Consider the following 19,764-nt stretch of genomic DNA (forward strand, 5'->3'; position numbering starts at 1 on the left):
TGTAATGAACTGTGTTTTGCAGGTGGTGTGTGTGGGGTAACCAGGAGTGAGAGGGTCTGGGAATCTCTTTTCTAAAACTATTGGCCATGGCTAGCTCTCACTTATGACCTGTCCCTTCATTTCCAGACCGCTTGATGAACCAGCTGATAGACCGTAGGTATCTTTTACAATGCTTTTGGTGTTTTACATCTGTTCCTAGTGTGCCATGTTTTAAAGACATATTTATTTCATATATATGAGTGTCTTGCCTGCATGTCTGTGCACTATGTGAATATCTGATGCCCACAGAGGCCAGAAGAGGGTGTCAGATTCCCTGGAACTAGAGGCAGAGGGGGTTGTAAGCCACTATGAACATTGGGAACAGAACCAGGGTCCTCTGGAAGAGCAGTAAGTGCTGCTCTTAACTCTTTAACTGCTGAGCTATCTCTCTAGACCACAACGTGACAGGTTTTTCTGTGGTAGTTCAGCAAAGAAGTATTGTTCTGTGCTGAACAGTTGCAGCCATTCCTGGGTGGAAGGGTTTATAAGTTGAATGAATAACAAATGTAGATCCAATGACAATGCTCAAGTGGCCCTTATGGAACAATTCACTTCCTACACATATTCCTCATTTGAAAATTAAGGTAATAATACCATTTCTTCTTATGAATAGCTTAGTAGTTAGATGGCATAAGAAGAATTCAAATTAGGACCCAACAAAATGGACCCGTTTTCAGGCAGTCTGTAGATAAGTGGGTTGAAGAAGCACACAGTTCCGTTTCTCATCCTGGGATGTTCTGCTGTGCTCTGCAGCCTCAGACATTGATGAGTCCTCGGTAATGCAACTGGCTGAGATGGGCTTCCCTTTGGAGGCCTGCAGGAAGGCTGTGTACTTCACGGGGAATACTGGAGCTGAGGTGGCCTTCAACTGGATTATCGTGCACATGGAAGAGCCTGGTAGGTGGCAGCATAGAGTGCTTTGGTGTTCATGTTCCCAGTGCTGTGTTCCTAAAGATGATGGTAACCTCCTGTAGTCTGGGCAAAGTCACAGTCTTAGGCTTCTTCTAAACAACAGCTTTCTCGGTGTAACTAACTTCTCCCTTCAACGTGTACACAGTTTGTCGACCAAAAGATCCTTAGAAGGAAGCAGTGTCTATTTCAAGCTGGAAATAGAAAACCCAAGAAGTGAGGCCCATTCCTTAGTGTCTTCTTTTACCTCCCTTTTGAAGGTGTCATTGCCATGTCCACCCATCTGAAGTGTGTATTCACATGAGTTTTAGTCCCTTGACAATTAGGCAGCTAATTCATTCTAGAACATTTTTATACACCCAAAAGAAATGCTATAGACAGACGGTGTCTCTCATGCCCTCGGTGTCTCCAGTACCTCATGTACATTGTCTTAGGAATTTGCCTATTTTTTCACAACTCACATAAATCTAATTGTATTGCATGAGGCCTTTTGTGCCAGGTTTATTGCTTTTCATGATATATTTAGGGTTTTGTGCTGTGGCATGAATGGTACCTCCTTTTTATGACTGTCTAGTATTCCATTGTACGGCTGTACCACAGTTCATTTGTCCTTTCCTCACGGGGTGATAAACAGTTGGGTTGTTTCTTCATTTTGACATTTATTAGTGCTGCTGTAAACACACACTTTCTTATGTATGTGGATTTATACTTTTGTTTCTCTCGAGCAAAATTGATGTAGTTCCGGGTCTAACTTTTTAAAAACTGTCAAACAGTTTTACACAATGCTGAACCACATTACACTCTCACTCATGATGGATGAGGGGCCCAGTTTTTCTGAATTCTCACTGTTAGTGATTTTGTTAGAGTGGTTCCTGGCCATACCATGGTATGTCACTGTTGTTTAAAAGGTATTAGTGGTTAATGATCCTGGGCATATAATGAGTTATTTGCCGTTTTATTATTGAGTTCTAAGAGTTCTTTTTAAGTTCTAGACACAGGTTTCTTCTCAGACACATGGTTTGCAGAGGTCTCTTTCTGCTTTACTGTCTCTTGCCTTCTTTAATTCTTTCTACTAAATAGATTCCTTTTACATTTTGATGAAGTCTGGCAAAACTTTTTCTTACTTTATGAGTTATACTTTGTGTTGTACACAAGAAATTATCACTTACTCCAATGTCACAAAGACTCTGGTGCCTGTGGTTTCTTTTTACTTAAGAAAATTAAAATTAATTATTAAATGAACACCTTTAGTTCCCATTTTAAGACAATGATCCATCTCGATTTGATTTTGCCTGTGGTGTGAGGAGGGCCATCTATCTTTATGGTTTTGTAATGCAGATAGCAAGTTACCCTAGCACCACTGTTGAAAAGGCTGTTTTTCCTGCTGGAAACTCTGCTTGGAAATCATCTGATCTATGGGCTCTCTGACTTCCCAGTTCTGTTAACTTGACATATATCTCTAGCTTTTCACAAGATCCCTTGATTTACAATTTTGTAGGTATTTTCCCTCATTAGTCCTAAAATGTCTGTTTTCAAGACAAAACCCAGAAAATTTTGAGTACAATTATTTTCCTCAGATTTTGCTGAACCACTGGCCATACCTGGGTATGGAGGGGCTGGGGCCTCTGCCTTTGGTGCTACTGGACTGGACAACCAACCTCCTGAGGAAATCGTAGCTATTATCACTGCCATGGGATTCCAGCGCAGTCAGGCGGTACAGGCTCTACAAGCCACGGTGAGCACTGGGGACTGTGAGTCTGGGACTACTGACCTTACTGGAGGTGGTTTTCAGTTTGGTTTTTAGCAACAGAGATCTCCCAAGGCCTTTTGATCATTCTACGTCACCTGCATGTGACTGTGTCCCATCACACCTCCTGAAGATTCATTTGCACGCAGTATACCCAAAATTAAACTGAATGAACGAGGGACTCAGGTGGTCAACTTATGCATAAGGGGATATGGAACTGAGCAAGGTGATCAAGACGTTGAATGTTCCTTAGTGGGGCTCACAGATCTGCTTAGGGCATGACCTTCAGAGCAAAGAGGTGCCAAGGTTCTGGCTTGGGAAGAAAGTTCTTAAGATGAGAAATCATGCTTTTTTGATATCAAGACCTTGGAAAAATAGGCCCGAGGTTATCAAAATATATCTCAGAGTTCACTACTACTGGCTCCCTCTACAGAGAAGAGGTTCTTTTGGTAGTTGTGAACATCTCCGTTTATTTGGAGACAGGGTGTTATAGGTATCAGTTTAATACTCAGGAAAGTACATTCAAACCTACCCTCCCTTGTCACATCAGAATTCATTCTGAGTAGCATTCTGCTCCTAGGTCCTTTTGCTTGTGCTGACCAGGTTCCTTTTAGGACTTATTGCCGAGGTCATAGTGAGTTTTGGTCAGGTCAGGGGAAATTTCCCTTTAAAATTCTCAAACTATTTCAACCAGAGATTTTCCCCCTTGGGTGCTCTCTTGAGCCCTACTTGTATCATTAAAGTTTCTACATCCAAACAAATCCTTTAGCTTGTTAGTGCTGTCACAAACAGGGGAAGGCAGAAATAACTTCATGATGGGTTGGTTTGAACCATTTGGGATCCCATTAAAGCGACCATTAGCTAAGGCGTCATCTGTTCTCCAGTTCTTCCAGTACTTAAGACACGGAGGCACTGACCCAGTGTGCACATTGGCATCTTCACCTCACAGAATTGTCTGCAGAAGATGCAGTTGGTCAAAAAGATAGTGCAAATAATGACTTTGGCTGGAGAAAGGGCTGCATGCGAGTGCTGACCTCTCCCGTTTACACCCTTGTCATTGGCACCAGCCTGCAGCACTGCTGAGCTAAGACAAGTGGAGACTCCAGAGCTGATGTGCTGCTCTGAACCACTTCCTGGTGACTGCAGGGGGAGGGCATAGGTGGGAGAGCGGCAGTGTCCAAGCCTCTGACTCAGAAGTACTTGGCACCAGTTCACCTAGCTGCTTGACGTCTGGTGCAGATGTTCGGAACTTGATGAGGCCCGAATGCTGAGTGCACTGTGAACTTCCTTTCTTCAGAACCATAACCTAGAAAGAGCACTGGACTGGATCTTCAGCCACCCTGAGTTTGAAGAGGACAGTGACTTTGTCATCGAGATGGAGAACAATGCGAATGCAAACATCATGTCTGAGGCCAAGCCAGAGGGGCCCAGAGTCAAGGATGGGTCTGGAAGTAAGTCCCAGCCCTAGGCATCACCTCAGCAGTCATGAGTATGTTTCAGGTCACAGCTTCCCCTCCCTCCGTGTATTGGAACCTTTGACGTCAACCTTAGTATAGACCTGTCCTCTCATATATGGTGTATCCCGCCTCTTTGGCTGCCATGGTTTGATAAAAATCTAGATAATGTAGAGTCATGCTACAAGAATGTTGGTGTGTGTGTGTGTGTGTGTGTGTATGTGTGTGTGTGTGTGTGTGAGAGAGAGAGAGAGAGAGAGAGAGAGAGAGAGAGAGAGAGAGAATGTGTGTAGGTACCAGTTTAGACTTTTTCCTTTCTATGTGTGTTAGATGTTGAACCAAGGCATTGCCTTAGCTAGGTAAGCACTCTCTCAGTGGAGCTATAATTCCAACCCAATTTCTTCATGAAGCATGACAGCTTAGGCCAAAAGAAGCATTGATATTCACAGAGGAATGCTTTGAATGTAGAGAAGCAATCTTAGATCCAGGACTCTCCCATTTCCAGGCTAACAGCTGGTAGTTTTCTGAAGAGCTGTTCCAAGATGGTGAGGAATGGCGCCACAGGCAGACTGGTTCTGTTTCTCAGTAGCTAAATGTTGTGTAGTGGCTGGATGCCAGGCACTATCATAAGCACTTTGTATATAAGAATTCCTTGAATTCTTACTGTAGCCAATTTCACAGGTGAGAAAATGGGGTGGGGAGAGTATGTTCTGTTTCTAAGGTCATATAGGTCATCGGTGGTAGGGACAAGTTTAGATCCATCACCCTTGGTCTTACCATCATGAGATCCTCCTCCTGTACTGTCATTTCCTGTCAAATGACACTTAGTTTTTTAGACTGCCATATAACATGCTCTACAGTCACAACCCAGCCTACCATGTTTGTTACTTCTGCATCCTTCTTCCTGCAGCCTGTACCACATCACCACACTCAGCCACCATCCTCCCTTCCTGCCTGCTTTAGGTCTTTGTCAGATGAATCCCTATTTGTGAAATCCCCCCTCCATCACTGAACCCATGATATCATCACCTCGTGTTCAGAACTTAGCCACTTGCTCTCTTCTCCTCCCTTTCCTCCTATTCTACCTCCCTTCATCTCCTGCCTTTCCCGTCTTCATCTATAAAATGGACATTTATTGACTTAAATGCTTTATTTTAGCTAAGTTGGAAAAGAATAAGATACAACTCTTCCAAATTTCCTATTCATCTACAATGGTGGATACCCAGGTTTTTCTAGATGTTGAATTTTACCCTTGCAGAACACCATGAAAGTGTGTTCAAGCATCTTTTAAGACACTTGAATCAGATCATGGAGTTGAGGGTGTCAGTGGGGACGGAGGGTTGCTAGAAATCCTCTGAAAAGGTACTTAGTAAATATATCTATATTACAACTTTCGAGGGCAGAGAGAAGGGATCCCCAGAGCAAGCCTCTAGCAAAACCCACTATCTAGGTGAGCTCTGGATTTGATTGAGAGACTCTCAGTGATTAAGGCAGAAAAGCAATCAAGAGCTAATCCTGATGTTTATCTTGGGTCTCCACATGCACCCACACTGAACACTGTACACATGGAAACAGAAAAAGAGAAGAATATAATTTATGTAATGAGCTGTGATAGGCCTTCACTTATTTTATTTTTAGACTAAACTTCTTTTTAGACTAAGTTTTCAAGGGAGAGAGGCAAACTTTGAAGACTTTTGTGGCTCCCTGTCACATGACCTCCAGAAACAACCTGGGAGTTTATTGGGGTTACTTACAGGAATACGAGTGAGGAAAGGGGGCTGCACCCCACTATGCATCACTAAAATTCCCATCCCACTCTGGGTGCGTTCCTGGAGCACTAAAGTTGCGTCCCCGGAGCACAACTTGTAGGAGGCTCCATTGAAGAATCTCTTCTTCCCAGAAGTTGCTTACTGCCCTAGAACCGTGGAGGAGGGCGTAGCTTGTGAGTCCTGTAAGTTCAGAGTTTTCTGAACCTTGTGAGTCTTCTTTACTTCTGTAGTTGCAAGAACCTCTTCTCTCCTCTCTCTCTCTCTCTCTCTCTCTCTCTCTCTCTCTCTCTCTCTCTCTCTCTGTGTGTGTGTGTAGGAAATGGTTAGATGAATATCTCATAACATACAGAGAGAGAGATTCTAATTACTTTGCCAGGCCAGCCTCCAGGTGTAACTCCAGAGGGACTTCAGATGCTTAATCGCCACAGCTGTTGAAGGCACATTAGAGATAGAGAAAAACACACAAGGCTCAGGGCCCATAATTGGTTGCCTATATCTTGTCTGTAGCTTCTACTCTAGTTCCACATTCACAAGGCTCTCCCCAGCAGCCCTAAGATGGCTTTCAGGGTCTCCCTTCAGTTATGTTGGCTATGGCATACACAGAGTGGTTTGTCCCAGCCTTCTCAGGTTCCAAGAGTCTGACTCTTATATCCATTCAAGTTGTTGGTCCCATACAGGGCAGCTCAAAGTTGTGCTGAGGAGAGCAGTGTGAGCCTTTTGAAAGCCTGATTCAGATGTGGTCTGGGACAGTAGAATCTTACTTCAAAACAGGTCAGCAATGCAAAGGGTTGGGCTCTCCTCAAACCTGCCAAATTTGGAATGTAGGGTACCCAATATTCCACTGTTAAAGAAGCCTGATAGGAAATGAAGCCTTTCCTTGAGAACCACTCCCTGAAAGGCAGTGTTAGGGTAACATAGCTGTAAGAAGGTGGAGAGTGGCTACCAGAATCTTCCACATTAGATTAACACTGCACCCAGTAAGGTAGGCACCTGACTCAGAGTGATTATTGCCAAGGCAGAGGCTCAAGGAGGACATGTGCAGAGGCTGCATTTAGAATATTTGGGGCTATAAAGAGTTGTAGGCTCAGCACCGAAACATTTGGAATACCAAATACTCCCAAGTCTGAAAGTTTTGAGTCTTGACGTGATGTCTCAGTGAAAAATTTTACACCTGAGCTCATGGGATGGGTTACAGTCAGAGGCAGGCACTCTGGAAATAAGTTACCTTCCAGCTAGTTTTAAGAAATGTGTATGAAACATAAAGGAATTTTCTGTTTGATCTTAGGTCCCAACATACACAAATATTTAAAAACAAAACAAAAATGTCTGGAATCTTGGGCACTTCAGGTCCCAAGCATTTTGGGTCGTGGCTAATGAACCGACAGGTGCTTCTGTTTTTCTGACCGAGCAAGCAGTGTCACTATCAGCCTTCAGGAGGCAGCTCTTGTCACAGCCTTGCATGCCAGAGGCTTGCTTCCTCCTTCCCTGCTCACCAGGAGGATGAGCTCCAATGGCTGCTAAGCTGCCATCACACGCCTCCCTTTCTCCGTGTTTCACACCTGCAATCTATGTTCATGTCTCCGATTGGGTTGGAGGTGAAAGCCCACTTTTCATCATGCTTTCTTATTGCTGGGTCTTTCGAATCTTAGACCTAATGCCTCATTTTCTGTTGAGTGTTGAACATTTTCTAGACGGGGAAATCAAGTCTTTATTCTGGCCTATCTGAGCTTTACTTGATAACCACTCCCTAAAAGCAATATCGGGGTAGCGTAACTGTAACAAAATCATCCCCATTCTATGCCGTGCTTAATGAGTGTTTAACTTTTTAAAGAACCTACTGATTGCTGATGTAATTACCGTATGATTATGCGTGATTACTTCAAGCCTGCACCCCTCCAGCACTGCTGCTGTGGCTCCGATGGCTTCCACAGCAGCTGAGAGTTTTCAACCAGGAAGCAGACACCCATTTCATCTGCTCAGTACTCGGGCACCCAGACTTCAGAGCTCCCACCTTGAGTGATAGTTAACCCCCCTAAAAGAAATAACCTGGAGCCCATTAATTTACATCCAAGTGTAGATGCCTGAGGACTATTACATTTGGAGAGACATGATCTTCATAATTTGAAGCGTTATAACGAGGATGGGGAATGGGGACAGCTCTGTGTTAAAGAGCTTGCTTAGCACACAAAGCCCCAGACTCCGTTCCCAGGAACAGAGAGACAAATGTACAGGAGTTCTTGGTCAGTGCATATGTAAGCAAATGCCCTGGCTCTATTCAGAAGATGGCGTCTCAGCACTATGGGTAGAGCCTGTGGCTTTCTGACTCACTCATGCAGGCTCAGTGAGACTGGAGTTCTGAACTTTTAGGCCACAAAACAAGAGAAATGAAACTAAAGAAAGTAATTCGGAACATATAGGCTAAACTCTGTGTAAAAGGGAGACAGCACCCTCTGACAGAGAACTCCACTTGTCAGTAGTCCTGCCTTGAGGAATGGGCAACCATAGCAATGGCTTCATTTCTTCCATCACTGCTAACCACCCTACACAGATACTTTCATTATGTGGCAGCCTGGCCTGCCCCGGAACAAGCACAGGTCACTGGAGCTGTCAGGAGAACATATGGGAGAGTGTGGAAAACCTAGCTCTCTTGAGTAACAGACTAAGATGCTGGGGTTAGTTTTGTCTTTGGTCCTTTAGGGAAATCTCAAGCAATCTCAATTGCTAGGTGGCTTGTTCTTGGAGTCATTGTGGCAGAGGCACCTGGTTTTTATGCTTCTGGACTCCATGGCTAAGACCGTTGGGAGCGTGGGCAGGTACAGAAGAGCATGTGTAGCACTTTAAATGGGTAGTGTCAGTACTCTCTGTCTCAAAGGGTCTGGATGCTGTCAACTGGATTGAGGTATCCAGTTGTAATTACAGTAACATAATGTGAGCTGTTAATATTGGAATGCAAATGCCAAAGGTGTTGTAGTATAGGTAATGAGAGTGAACCACTGGGCCTTACCGTCTACCAGCTTTTCCTTCTTTTTGGTGCAGACTGAGGTCATGCCCTTAGGAAACACTGGTGCTGGTTGTATATAGTAATTGCTTATGACAGTGGGTTCATGTCAGGTGCTCTGATGCTGGGGTTGACTGGTAATGACATATAAAGTGTGATTTTTCAAGAAGGTGAAGTCATGACTTTTTAAAATGTGAAGTGAATATACCTAACAGATTAGCTCATTGATGGAGAACCAGACACTGCCACTGCATAAACACATCTGAGTAACTAGGATATTCACTCTTATCTCCTGTTGACTGATTACTTTGTAGTGCTTAGAATAGAACCCAGGACCTTGTGCATACCAGGCAGAGCTCTACTACTGAGTCACAGCTCTAGCCCAGGATGCTGGTCTATTTAAGGACAAGTTAACAAAGAAAGGTTAGGGTAAGCTTGCCTGGGTTAGATCAAAGACAGATGTGTTCACACTGTATCATTGAACATATGGGTCCCATGGGACAGAAACTGGTTTTTATCTCTATTAGCCAAAAGGTACAACTTGGTAGTAGCTTCCTAAGTTTGGGACTTCAGCAGTAAGTGGTAAGATGAACCTAGTTGACCCTTCAGACTGGAGGCAGTGGCTTACTCTAGTGTCGTTGCTATGGATAATTTTGAGTTATTAGAGTACAACCCTGACGTTGTACTTTCAGATTTTGACAGTCATGTTCACACCTATATCACACTCCCCTCATTTCCTTTTCTCCTCCCATCAGAACAAAATCAGGCTACAGGGTGGACTTTGACTCATGAGATCTCTAACTTCTGGGTGATTTCTGGGTGACCTTTACTCCACATGACATTCAAATGGTGTCTTCAAGCTCAACCTCTTTGACCTTGAAACTTTGATGGAATTTTGTTGCATTATATTTAATCACACTGTGAACCCTGAGATTGTGTTATTTACTGAAAAAAAGTTTTTTTCTAATTGGGTGTGACTCAGCCCTTAGCACACACCTTTAATCCCAAACAATGAAGGTAAAGTTGATTTGTAGAAGGAAGCACCAATGTTTGAAATGAAATGAATTGAATGGCAGTTAAAGTGACAAATCAGAGAAAGATTTGACAGAATAGGATATGCCTGTCTCTCAGGAGAAGAAAGAGAAAGCTCCTCAAGAGAACAGTGCAGAGGGAGAGACGAAGGAACTTTTATCAGGACAGCGGCACAGAGACAGGTTGCAGAGAGAGACCAAACTAAACATGGGTGAAGAAAAAATGAGCGAAAGCATGAGGAGGAACCAGAAGATTAAAACAGATTGCCAGAGTTCTTATGAGGTCAAGCAGAGCAATTCAGGAGAGGCAGAGGCAAAGGCAGAGGCAGAGGCAGAGGCAGAGGCAGAGGCAGAGGCAGAGGCAGAGGCAGAGGCAGAGGCAGAGGCAGAGGCAGAGGCAGAGGCAGAGGCAGAGGCAGAGAGAGAGAGAGAGAGAGAGAGAGAGAGAGAGAGAGAGAGAGAGAGAGGCCAGATTGAATCAGTCAGCTTGGAGAGGAGTTTGAAACACAACAACTGAGTTGAATCAGCCAGCCAGAATTCAGAAAGAGCTAGGAGAGGGTAAGCTTATTCAGCAGTAAGTCTCAGAGGCTGAAAACATTCTAGGCTTAGATAAGATTGTCCAGAGGCTAGAAGTTTCCAGGGCTAGGCCTAAGTTAGCAGACTGAAGCAGTATGTCTCAGGGAGACAACAGTTTATCAGGAGAATAAAGTTACTTTTACAGAATTTATCGGACAGTTGCTTTCTCAAATAGTATAGAATACAGTTGGATGGATGGGGATGGTGGTGGTACCATGTGGTAAACAAGCAAACAAACAAACAAACAAACAAAAACAACCCTCTCCCTTTGGAAAGCCTGAGATAGTTTTCATAACATTCACACAGAGTAAGTTTTATGTGGAAGAAGAGTGCTTGTTTCACAGGTTGCTTGAGCCTGGTTGTTCAGAGGGCTACCCCTTTACAGATGGAGGGCTGTAGCAGTTGTTCAGGCACATCAAACTGTTCCAGGCTCTTTGAGTGTTTCTCTATTGGAAGTCAACATTTCTGAGCTAGTTCTTTTTGTCTCAAGCTGTGTTTTCTCTCTGTCTGGGAAGGGGTGTGCAGGGTGAGGCTGCTGTTTTGGGACAGGACCTCAGGGGACTGAGAGAAGAACCATGGTAGCTTTTCTATTGGCTTTAGTCATTTCAGTCTTTTTGGAAACAGAGAACAGTTTGCATCTCTGGCCTACTTAGCTTCTGCAAATGGGTTGAAAGAGATTCTTCTCTCTTTTGCTCTCAGCCCCTAGTAGGAAGTTTTGAATAATGCATGGGAAAGTTGCTTATATTAATAAACATGGTTAATTTAAATTACGAGCCCGGGATTCACACTAAACTTCAAACTTTTATGATTCTGGGTATATACATCCATTTAGTTCTTAACTGAAGAGGAGAGAGTGCCTTGTGGTCTGGTTTTATGTCAGCCTGACACAAGCTACAGTCATTTGCGAAGAAAGAATCTTAGTTCAGACAATTCTTCTGTGGAATTGGCCTCTGTAAGCAAGACTGTGGTGCATTTTCTTGATTGGTGTGGGAGGGCCTGGCCCATTGTGGGCATTGCTACCCTTGGACATGTGGTGTTCGATAGTATAAGAAACCAGTCTAGCTTCCTGGTTGCTGCCGCTGCAGAGAGCCCGTGGGCAGCACCCCACGAGCGAACTTGAGCCTCGGGACCACAGGTAAGACCAACTTTTCTGCTGCAAGAAAGCTGCCTGGTGAGCTTGGGATACACGGAAGCAGAATTCCTCTAGGACCGGGCACGTTCTGTGTTTACCGGAAGTCCCACACCCGCGGATCCCGGCCCGCAGCAGCTCTCTGCTCCCAGACACCATGGGAGAGAGACCCGACCGCCTGGTCAGGTGGGCACTCCTGAGGCTGCAGAGCGGAAGAGACCACCAACACTGCTCACCCCTGCCCACATCCCTAGCCCAAGAGGAAACTGTATAAGGCCACTGGGCTCCCGTGGGGGAGGGCCCAGGAGCGGCAGGACCCCTGCCTGAGACACCGCCGGAACCTGAAGGAAACAGACCTGATAAACAGTTCTCTGCACCCAAATCCCATGGGAGGGACAGCTAAACCTTCAGAGAGGCAGACAAGCCTGGGAAACCAAAAGAGACTGCTCTCTGCACACACATCTCGGACGCCAGAGGAAAAAGCCAAAGACCATCTGGAACCCTGGTGCACTGAAGCTCCCGGAAGGGGCGGCATAGGTCTTCCTGGTTGCTGCCGCTGCAGAGAGCCCGTGGGCAGCACCCCACGAGCGAACTTGAGCCTCAGGACCACAGGTAAGACCAAATTTTCTGCTGCAAGAAAGCTGCCTGGTGAACTCAAGACACAGGCCCACAGGAACAGCTGAAGACCTGTAGAGAGGAAAAACTACACGCCCAAAAGCAGAAAACTCTGTCCCCATAACTGACTGAAAGAGAGGAAAACAGGTCTACAGCACTCCTGACACACAGGCTTATAGGACAGTCTAGCCACTGTCAGAAATAGCAGAACAAAGTAACACTAGAGATAATCTGATGGCGAGAGGCAAGCGCAGGAACCCAAGCAACAGAAACCAAGACTACATGGCACCATCGGAGCCCAATTCTCCCATCAAAACAAACATGGAATATCAAAACACACCAGAAAAGCAAGATCTAGTTTCAAAATCATTTTTGATCATGATGCTGGAGGACTTCAAGAAAGATGTGAAGAACTCCCTTAGAGAACAAGTAGAAGCCTACAGAGAGGAATCGCAAAAATGCCTGAAAGAATTCCAGGAAAACATAAATAAACAAGTAGAAGCCCATAGAGAGGAGACACAAAAATGCCTGAAAGAATTCCAGGAAAACATAAATAAACAAGTAGAAGCCCATAGAGAGGAGACACAAAAATCCCTGAAAGAATTCCAGGAAAACATAAATAAACAAGTAGAAGCCCATAGAGAGGAGACACAAAAATCCCTGAAAGAATTCCAGGAAAACACAATCAAACAGTTGAAGGAATTAAAAATGGAAATAGAAGCAATCAAGAAAGAACACATGGAAACAACCCTGGATATAGAAAACCAAAAGAAGAGACAAGGAGCTGTAGATACAAGCTTCACCAACAGAATACAAGAGATGGAAGAGAGAATCTCAGGAGCAGAAGATTCCATAGAAATCATTGACTCAACTGTCAAAGATAATGTAAAGCGGAAAAAGCTACTGGTCCAAAACATACAGGAAATCCAGGACTCAATGAGAAGATCAAACCTAAGGATAATAGGTATAGAAGAGAGTGAAGACTCCCAGCTCAAAGGACCAGTAAATATCTTCAACAAAATCATAGAAGAAAACTTCCCTAACCTAAAAAAAGAGATACCCATAGACATACAAGAAGCCTACAGAACTCCAAATAGATTGGACCAGAAAAGAAACACCTCCCGTCACATAATTGTCAAAACACCAAACGCACAAAATAAAGAAAGAATATTAAAAGCAGTAAGGGAAAAAGGTCAAGTAACATATAAAGGCAGACCTATCAGAATCACACCAGACTTCTCGCCAGAAACTATGAAGGCCAGAAGATCCTGGACTGATGTCATTCAGACCCTAAGAGAACACAAATGCCAGCCCAGATTACTGTATCCAGCAAAACTCTCAATTAACATTGATGGAGAAACCAAGATATTCCATGACAAAACCAAATTTATACAATATCTTTCTACAAATCCAGCACTACAAAGGATAATAAATGGTAAAGCACAACATAAGGAGGCAAGCTATACCCTAGAAGAAGCAAGAAACTAATCGTCTTGGCAACAAAACAAAGAGAATGAAATCACACAAACATAACCTCAATTCCAAATATGAATATAACGGGAAGCAATAATCACTATTCCTTAATATCTCTCAATATCAATGGCCTCAACTCCCCAATAAAAAGACATAGATTAACAAACTGGATACGCAACAAGGACCCTGCATTCTGCTGCCTACAGGAAACACACCTCAGAGACAAAGACAGACACTACCTCAGAGTTAAAGGCTGGAAAACAACTTTCCAAGCAAATGGTCAGAAGAAGCAAGCTGGAGTAGCCATTCTAATATCAAATAAAATCAATTTTCAACTAAAAGTCATCAAAAAAGATAAGGAAGGACACTTCATATTCATCAAAGGAAAAATCCACCAAGATGAACTCTCAATCCTAAATATCTATGCCCCAAATACAAGGGCACCTACATATGTAAAAGAAACCTTACTAAAGCTCAAAACACACATTGCACCTCACACAATAATAGTGGGAGATTTCAACACCCCACTCTCATCAATGGACAGATCATGGAAACAGAAATTAAACAGAGACGTAGACAGACTAAGAGAAGTCATGAGCCAAATGGACTTAATGGATATTTATAGAACATTCTATCCTAAAGGAAAAGGATATACCTTCTTCTCAGCTCCTCATGGTACTTTCTCCAAAATTGACCATATAATTGGTCAAAAAACGGGCCTCAACAGGTACAGAAAGATAGAAATAATCCCATGCGTGCTATCGGACCACCATGGCCTAAAACTGGTCTTCAATAACAATAAGGGAAGAATGCCCACATATACGTGGAAATTGAACAATGCTCTACTCAATGATAACCTGGTCAAGGAAGAAATAAAGAAAGAAATTAAAAACTTTTTAGAATTTAATGAAAATGAAGGTACAACATACCCAAACTTATGGGACACAATGAAAGCTGTGCTAAGAGGAAAACTCATAGCACTGAGTGCCTGCAGAAAGAAACAGGAAAGAGCATATGTCAGCAGCTTGACAGCACACCTAAAAGCTCTAGAACAAAAAGAAGCAAATACACCCAGGAGGAGTAGAAGGCAGGAAATAATCAAACTCAGAGCTGCAATCAACCAAGTAGAAACAAAAAGGACTATAGAAAGAATCAACAGAACCAAAAGTTGGTTCTTTGAGAAAATCGACAAGATAGATAAACCCTTAGCCAGACTAACGAGAGGACACAGAGAGTGCATCCAAATTAACAAAATCAGAAATGAAAAGGGAGACATAACTACAGATTCAGAGGAAATTCAAAAAATCATCAGATCTTACTATAAAAACCTATATTCAACAAAATTTGAAAATCTTCAGGAAATGGACAATTTCCTAGACAGATACCAGGTATCGAAGTTAAATCAGGAACAGATAAACCAGTTAAACAACCCCATAACTCCTAAGGAAATAGAAGCAGTCATTAAAGGTCTCCCAACCAAAAAGAGCCCAGGTCCAGACTGGTTTAGTGCAGAATTCTATCAAACCTTCATAGAAGACCTCTTACCAATATTATCCAAACTATTCCACAAAATTGAAACAGATGGAGCCCTACCGAATTCCTTCTACGAAGCCACAATTACTCTTATACCTAAACCACACAAAGACCCAACAAAGAAAGAGAACTTCAGACCAATTTCCCTTATGAATATCGACGCAAAAATACTCAATAAAATTCTGGCAAACCGAATTCAAGAGCACATCAAAACAATCATCCACCATGATCAAGTAGGCTTCATCCCAGGCATGCAGGGATGGTTTAATATACGGAAAACCATCAACGTGATCCATCATATAAAGAAACTGAAAGAACAGAACCACATGATCACTTCATTAGATGCTGAGAAAGCATTTGACAAAATTCAACACCCCTTCATGATAAAAGTCCTGGAAAGAATAGGAATTCAAGGCCCATACCTAAACATAGTAAAAGCCATATACAGCAAACCAGTTGCTAACATTAAACTAAATGGAGAGAAACTTGAAGCAATCCCACTAAAATCAGGGACTAGACAAGGCTGCCCACTCTCTCCCTACTTATTCAATATAGTTCTTGAAGTTCTAGCCAAAGCAATCAGACAACAAAAGGAGATCAAGGGGATACAGATCGGAAAAGAAGAGGTCAAAATATCACTATTTGCAGACGACATGATAGTATATTTAAGTGATCCCAAAAATTCCACCAGAGAACTACTAAAGCTGATAAACAACTTCAGCAAAGTGGCTGGGTATAAAATTAATTCAAATAAATCAGTTGCCTTCCTCTATACAAAAGAGAAACAAGCCGAGAAAGAAATTAGGGAAACGACACCCTTCATAATAGACCCAAATAATATAAAGTACCTCGGTGTGACTTTAACCAAGCAAGTAAAAGATCTGTACAATAAGAACTTCAAGACACTGAGGAAAGAAATTGAAGAAGACCTCAGAAGATGGAAAGATCTCCCATGCTCATGGATTGGCAGGATTAATATAGTAAAAATGGCCATTTTACCAAAAGCAATCTACAGATTCAATGCAATCCCCATCAAAATACCAATCCAATTCTTCAAAGAGTTAGACAGAACAATTTGCAAATTCATCTGGAATAACAAAAAACCCAGGATAGCTAAAGCTATCCTCAACAATAAAAGGACTTCAGGGGGAATCACTATCCCTGAACTCAAGCAGTATTACAGAGCAATAGTGATAAAAACTGCATGGTATTGGTACAGAGACAGACAGATAGACCAATGGAATAGAATTGAAGACCCAGAAATGAACCCACACACCTATGGTCACTTGATTTTTGACAAAGGAGCCAAAACCATCCAGTGGAAAAAAGATAGCATTTTCAGCAAATGGTGCTGGTTCAACTGGAGGGCAACATGTAGAAGAATGCAGATCGATCCATGCTTATCACCCTGTACAAAGTTAAGTCCAAGTGGATCAAGGACCTCCACATCAAACCAGACACACTCAAACTAATAGAAGAAAAACTAGGGAAGCATCTGGAACACATGGGCACTGGAAAAAATTTCCTGAACAAAACACCAATGGCTTATGCTCTAAGATCAAGAATCGACAAATGGGATCTCATAAAACTGCAAAGCTTCTGTAAGGCAAAGGACACTGTGGTTAGGACAAAACGGCAACCAACAGATTGGGAAAAGGTCTTTACCAATCCTACAACAGATAGAGGCCTTATATCCAAAATATACAAAGAACTCAAGAAGTTAGACCGCAGGGAAACAAATAACCCTATTAAAAAATGGGGTTCAGAGCTAAACAAAGAATTCACAGCTGAGGAATGCCGAATGGCTGAGAAACACCTAAAGAACAACATCTTTAGTCATAAGGGAAATGCAAATCAAAACAACCCTGAGATTTCACCTCACACCAGTGCGATTGGCTAAGATCAAAAACTCAGGTGACAGCAGATGCTGGCGAGGATGTGGAGAAAGAGGAACACTCCTCCATTGTTGGTGGGATTGCAGACTGGTAAAACCATTCTGGAAATCAGTCTGGAGGTTCCTCAGAAAATTGGACATTGAACTGCCTGAGGATCCAGCTATACCTCTCTTGGGCATATACCCAAAAGATGCCTCAACATATAAAAGAGACACGTGCTCCACTATGTTCATCGCAGCCTTATTTATAATAGCCAGAAACTGGAAAGAACCCAGATCCCCTTCAACAGAGGAATGGATACAGAAAATGTGGTACATCTACACAATGGAATATTACTCAGCTATCAAAAACAACGAGTTTATGAAATTCGTAGGCAAATGGTTGGAACTGGAAAATATCATCCTGAGTGAGCTAACCCAATCACAGAAAGACATACATGGTATGCACTCATTGATAAGTGGCTATTAGCCTAAATGCTTGAATTGCCCTAGATCCCTAGAACAAAGGAAACTCAAGACGGATGATCAAAATGTGAATGCTTCACTCCTTCTTTAAATGAGGAAAAAGAATACCCTTGGCAGGGAAGGGAGAGGCAAAGATTAAAACAGAGACTGAAGGAACACCCATTAAGAGCCTGCCCCACATGTGGCCCATACATATACAGCCACCCAATTAGACAAGATGGATGAAGCAAAGAAGTGCAGACCGACAGGAGCCGGATGTAGATCGCTCCTGAGAGACACAGCCAGAATACAGCAAATACAGAGGCGAATGCCAGCAGCAAACCACTGAACTGAGAATAGGTCCTCTGTTGAAGGAATCAGAGAAAGAACTGGAAGAGCTTGAAGGGGCTCGAGACCCCAAAAGTACAACAATGTCAAGCAACCAGAGCTTCCAGGGACTAAGCCACTACCTAAAGACTATACATGGACTGACCCTGGACTCTGACCCCATAGGTAGCAATGAATATCCTAGTAAGAGCACCAGTGGAAGGGGAAGCCCTGGGTCCTGCTAAGACTGAACTCCCAGTGAACTAGACTATGGGGGGAGGGCGGCAATGGGGGGAGGGTTGGGAGGGGAACACCTTAAGGAAGGGGAGGGGGGAGGGTGATGTTTGTCCGGAAACCGGGAAAGGGAATAACACTTGAAATGTATATAAGAAATACTCAAGTTAATAAAAAAAAAAGACTGAACCCCCAGTGAACGTGATTGTTGGGGGGAGGGCGGTAATCGGGGTAGGATGGGGAGGGGAACCCCCATATAGAAGAGGAGGGGTAGGGGCTAGGGGGATGTTGGCCCCGAAACTGGGAAAGGGAATAACGATCGAAATGTAAAAAGAAATACTAACGTTAATAAAGAAAAAAAGAAAAAAATGTGATTCCAAAAAAAAAAAAAAAAAAAAAAAAAAAGAAACCAGTCTAAGCAAGCTTTAAGGAGCAATCTTGGAGTGGGGACTGCTCCTTCAGTGCTCTGTTGAACTGTTGACGATACTGTTTTAGGGTACAGTTGGTGGGGTGGATAAGTCTCGGGGATACTCTATCCTCTCTTTGTGAACACCTATAGGGAGCTGCACTTGGCGACAGTAGCATTGTGTCTTTCCAGATGAAAAATCGCGATTTGACATGGAATTGTTCCAAAAAGGTTTGCTTACAAAGTTGCATGGTGCCAAGGAAAGGTTCCCATGTAGCATTTCCTGCCTATTGAGGTAGAATGGGTTCTTAGCCCAGAGGGAGGCTTAGAGGAGGGGAGACAAATCTAAAATCTCCGGATCACCCTTTTGAAAACTGAATCCCAGTTATGATGACTGTCATTGCAAGTCTTTCTTCTGGCTTCTGAGTTTTAAACTAGGATAACATTTCATCCAGTCAATATGATAGCAACAGAAACTTAGCAGATGATTGATTTTCTGTTAATATTGATTCACCAGGGTATGCCCAAATTTACATGTTGGTATGAGGTTGATAAAACTGTGTACAATGTAAGAAGCTATAGAAACACGTGTGGACATGAGAGGGGTTACTTGCCTCTTTCACTTATTAAAATATTCAGATATCTCGTAAAAATAACTTTTCTCTATGACTAGAGTATCTCAAGAAAAATGACAAAGTCCTTGCCAAGTTGTGTTCTAGACTGAGCTAACGGTTGGTAGATAAGTATGTGACATCATGTGGCACTTGGTGTTGTTTGGAAATTGAAGCAGGGTGAAGCAACAGCCCTAGTGGCATGAGGTGGGAGATAGGTGAGGGTTTATAAGGTGGGTGGTTCTGGGTCACAGCAGAGGCCTTGAGTCATGTGAGGATTGAAGAAAAACGTTGGCTGCTAGAAGGTACAGTAGGTGTGGAGGCTTGAGGGCAGAGCACACTGGGTGTGCTTGAGGCCCTACTCGGGGCCAGAGTAACTTAGTGAAGTGATGGGAAAGATGGGAAGAGGTCAGGGCATCTCATAGACTGTTGCGAGAATCAGAGGTTCTGGAGCTCTGTAGGAGTCACCAGAGGGTATTGGGAACAATAACAACCACAGTTTGACGTCCACTAAAAGCAAAAACAAACAAGCAAATAAACAAAGATAGGAAAGACCACTTTGGGAGCCATGCCCA

At 43.1% G+C, this 19,764-nt stretch overlaps 1 protein-coding gene across 4 annotated transcripts in view; it reads left to right on the plus strand.

Annotated features, from left to right (window-relative positions):
* Positions 1-19,764, plus strand: part of Usp13 (ubiquitin specific peptidase 13) — a 110,744-nt gene that overhangs the window by 84,279 nt on the left and 6,701 nt on the right. For all 4 annotated transcript variants that reach the window (XM_087622044.1, XM_087622042.1, XM_087622047.1 and 1 more), the window contains 4 exon segments: positions 127-153; positions 793-936; positions 2,526-2,683; positions 3,993-4,146. In XM_087622044.1, the coding sequence (XP_087478170.1) occupies positions 127-153; positions 793-936; positions 2,526-2,683; positions 3,993-4,146 (483 nt within the window).

The sequence above is a fragment of the Rattus norvegicus genome, chromosome 2 (assembly GCF_021556685.1).
Source record: "Rattus norvegicus strain SHRSP/BbbUtx chromosome 2, alternate assembly SHRSP_T2T, whole genome shotgun sequence".
Classification (NCBI taxonomy): Eukaryota; Metazoa; Chordata; class Mammalia; order Rodentia; family Muridae; genus Rattus; species Rattus norvegicus.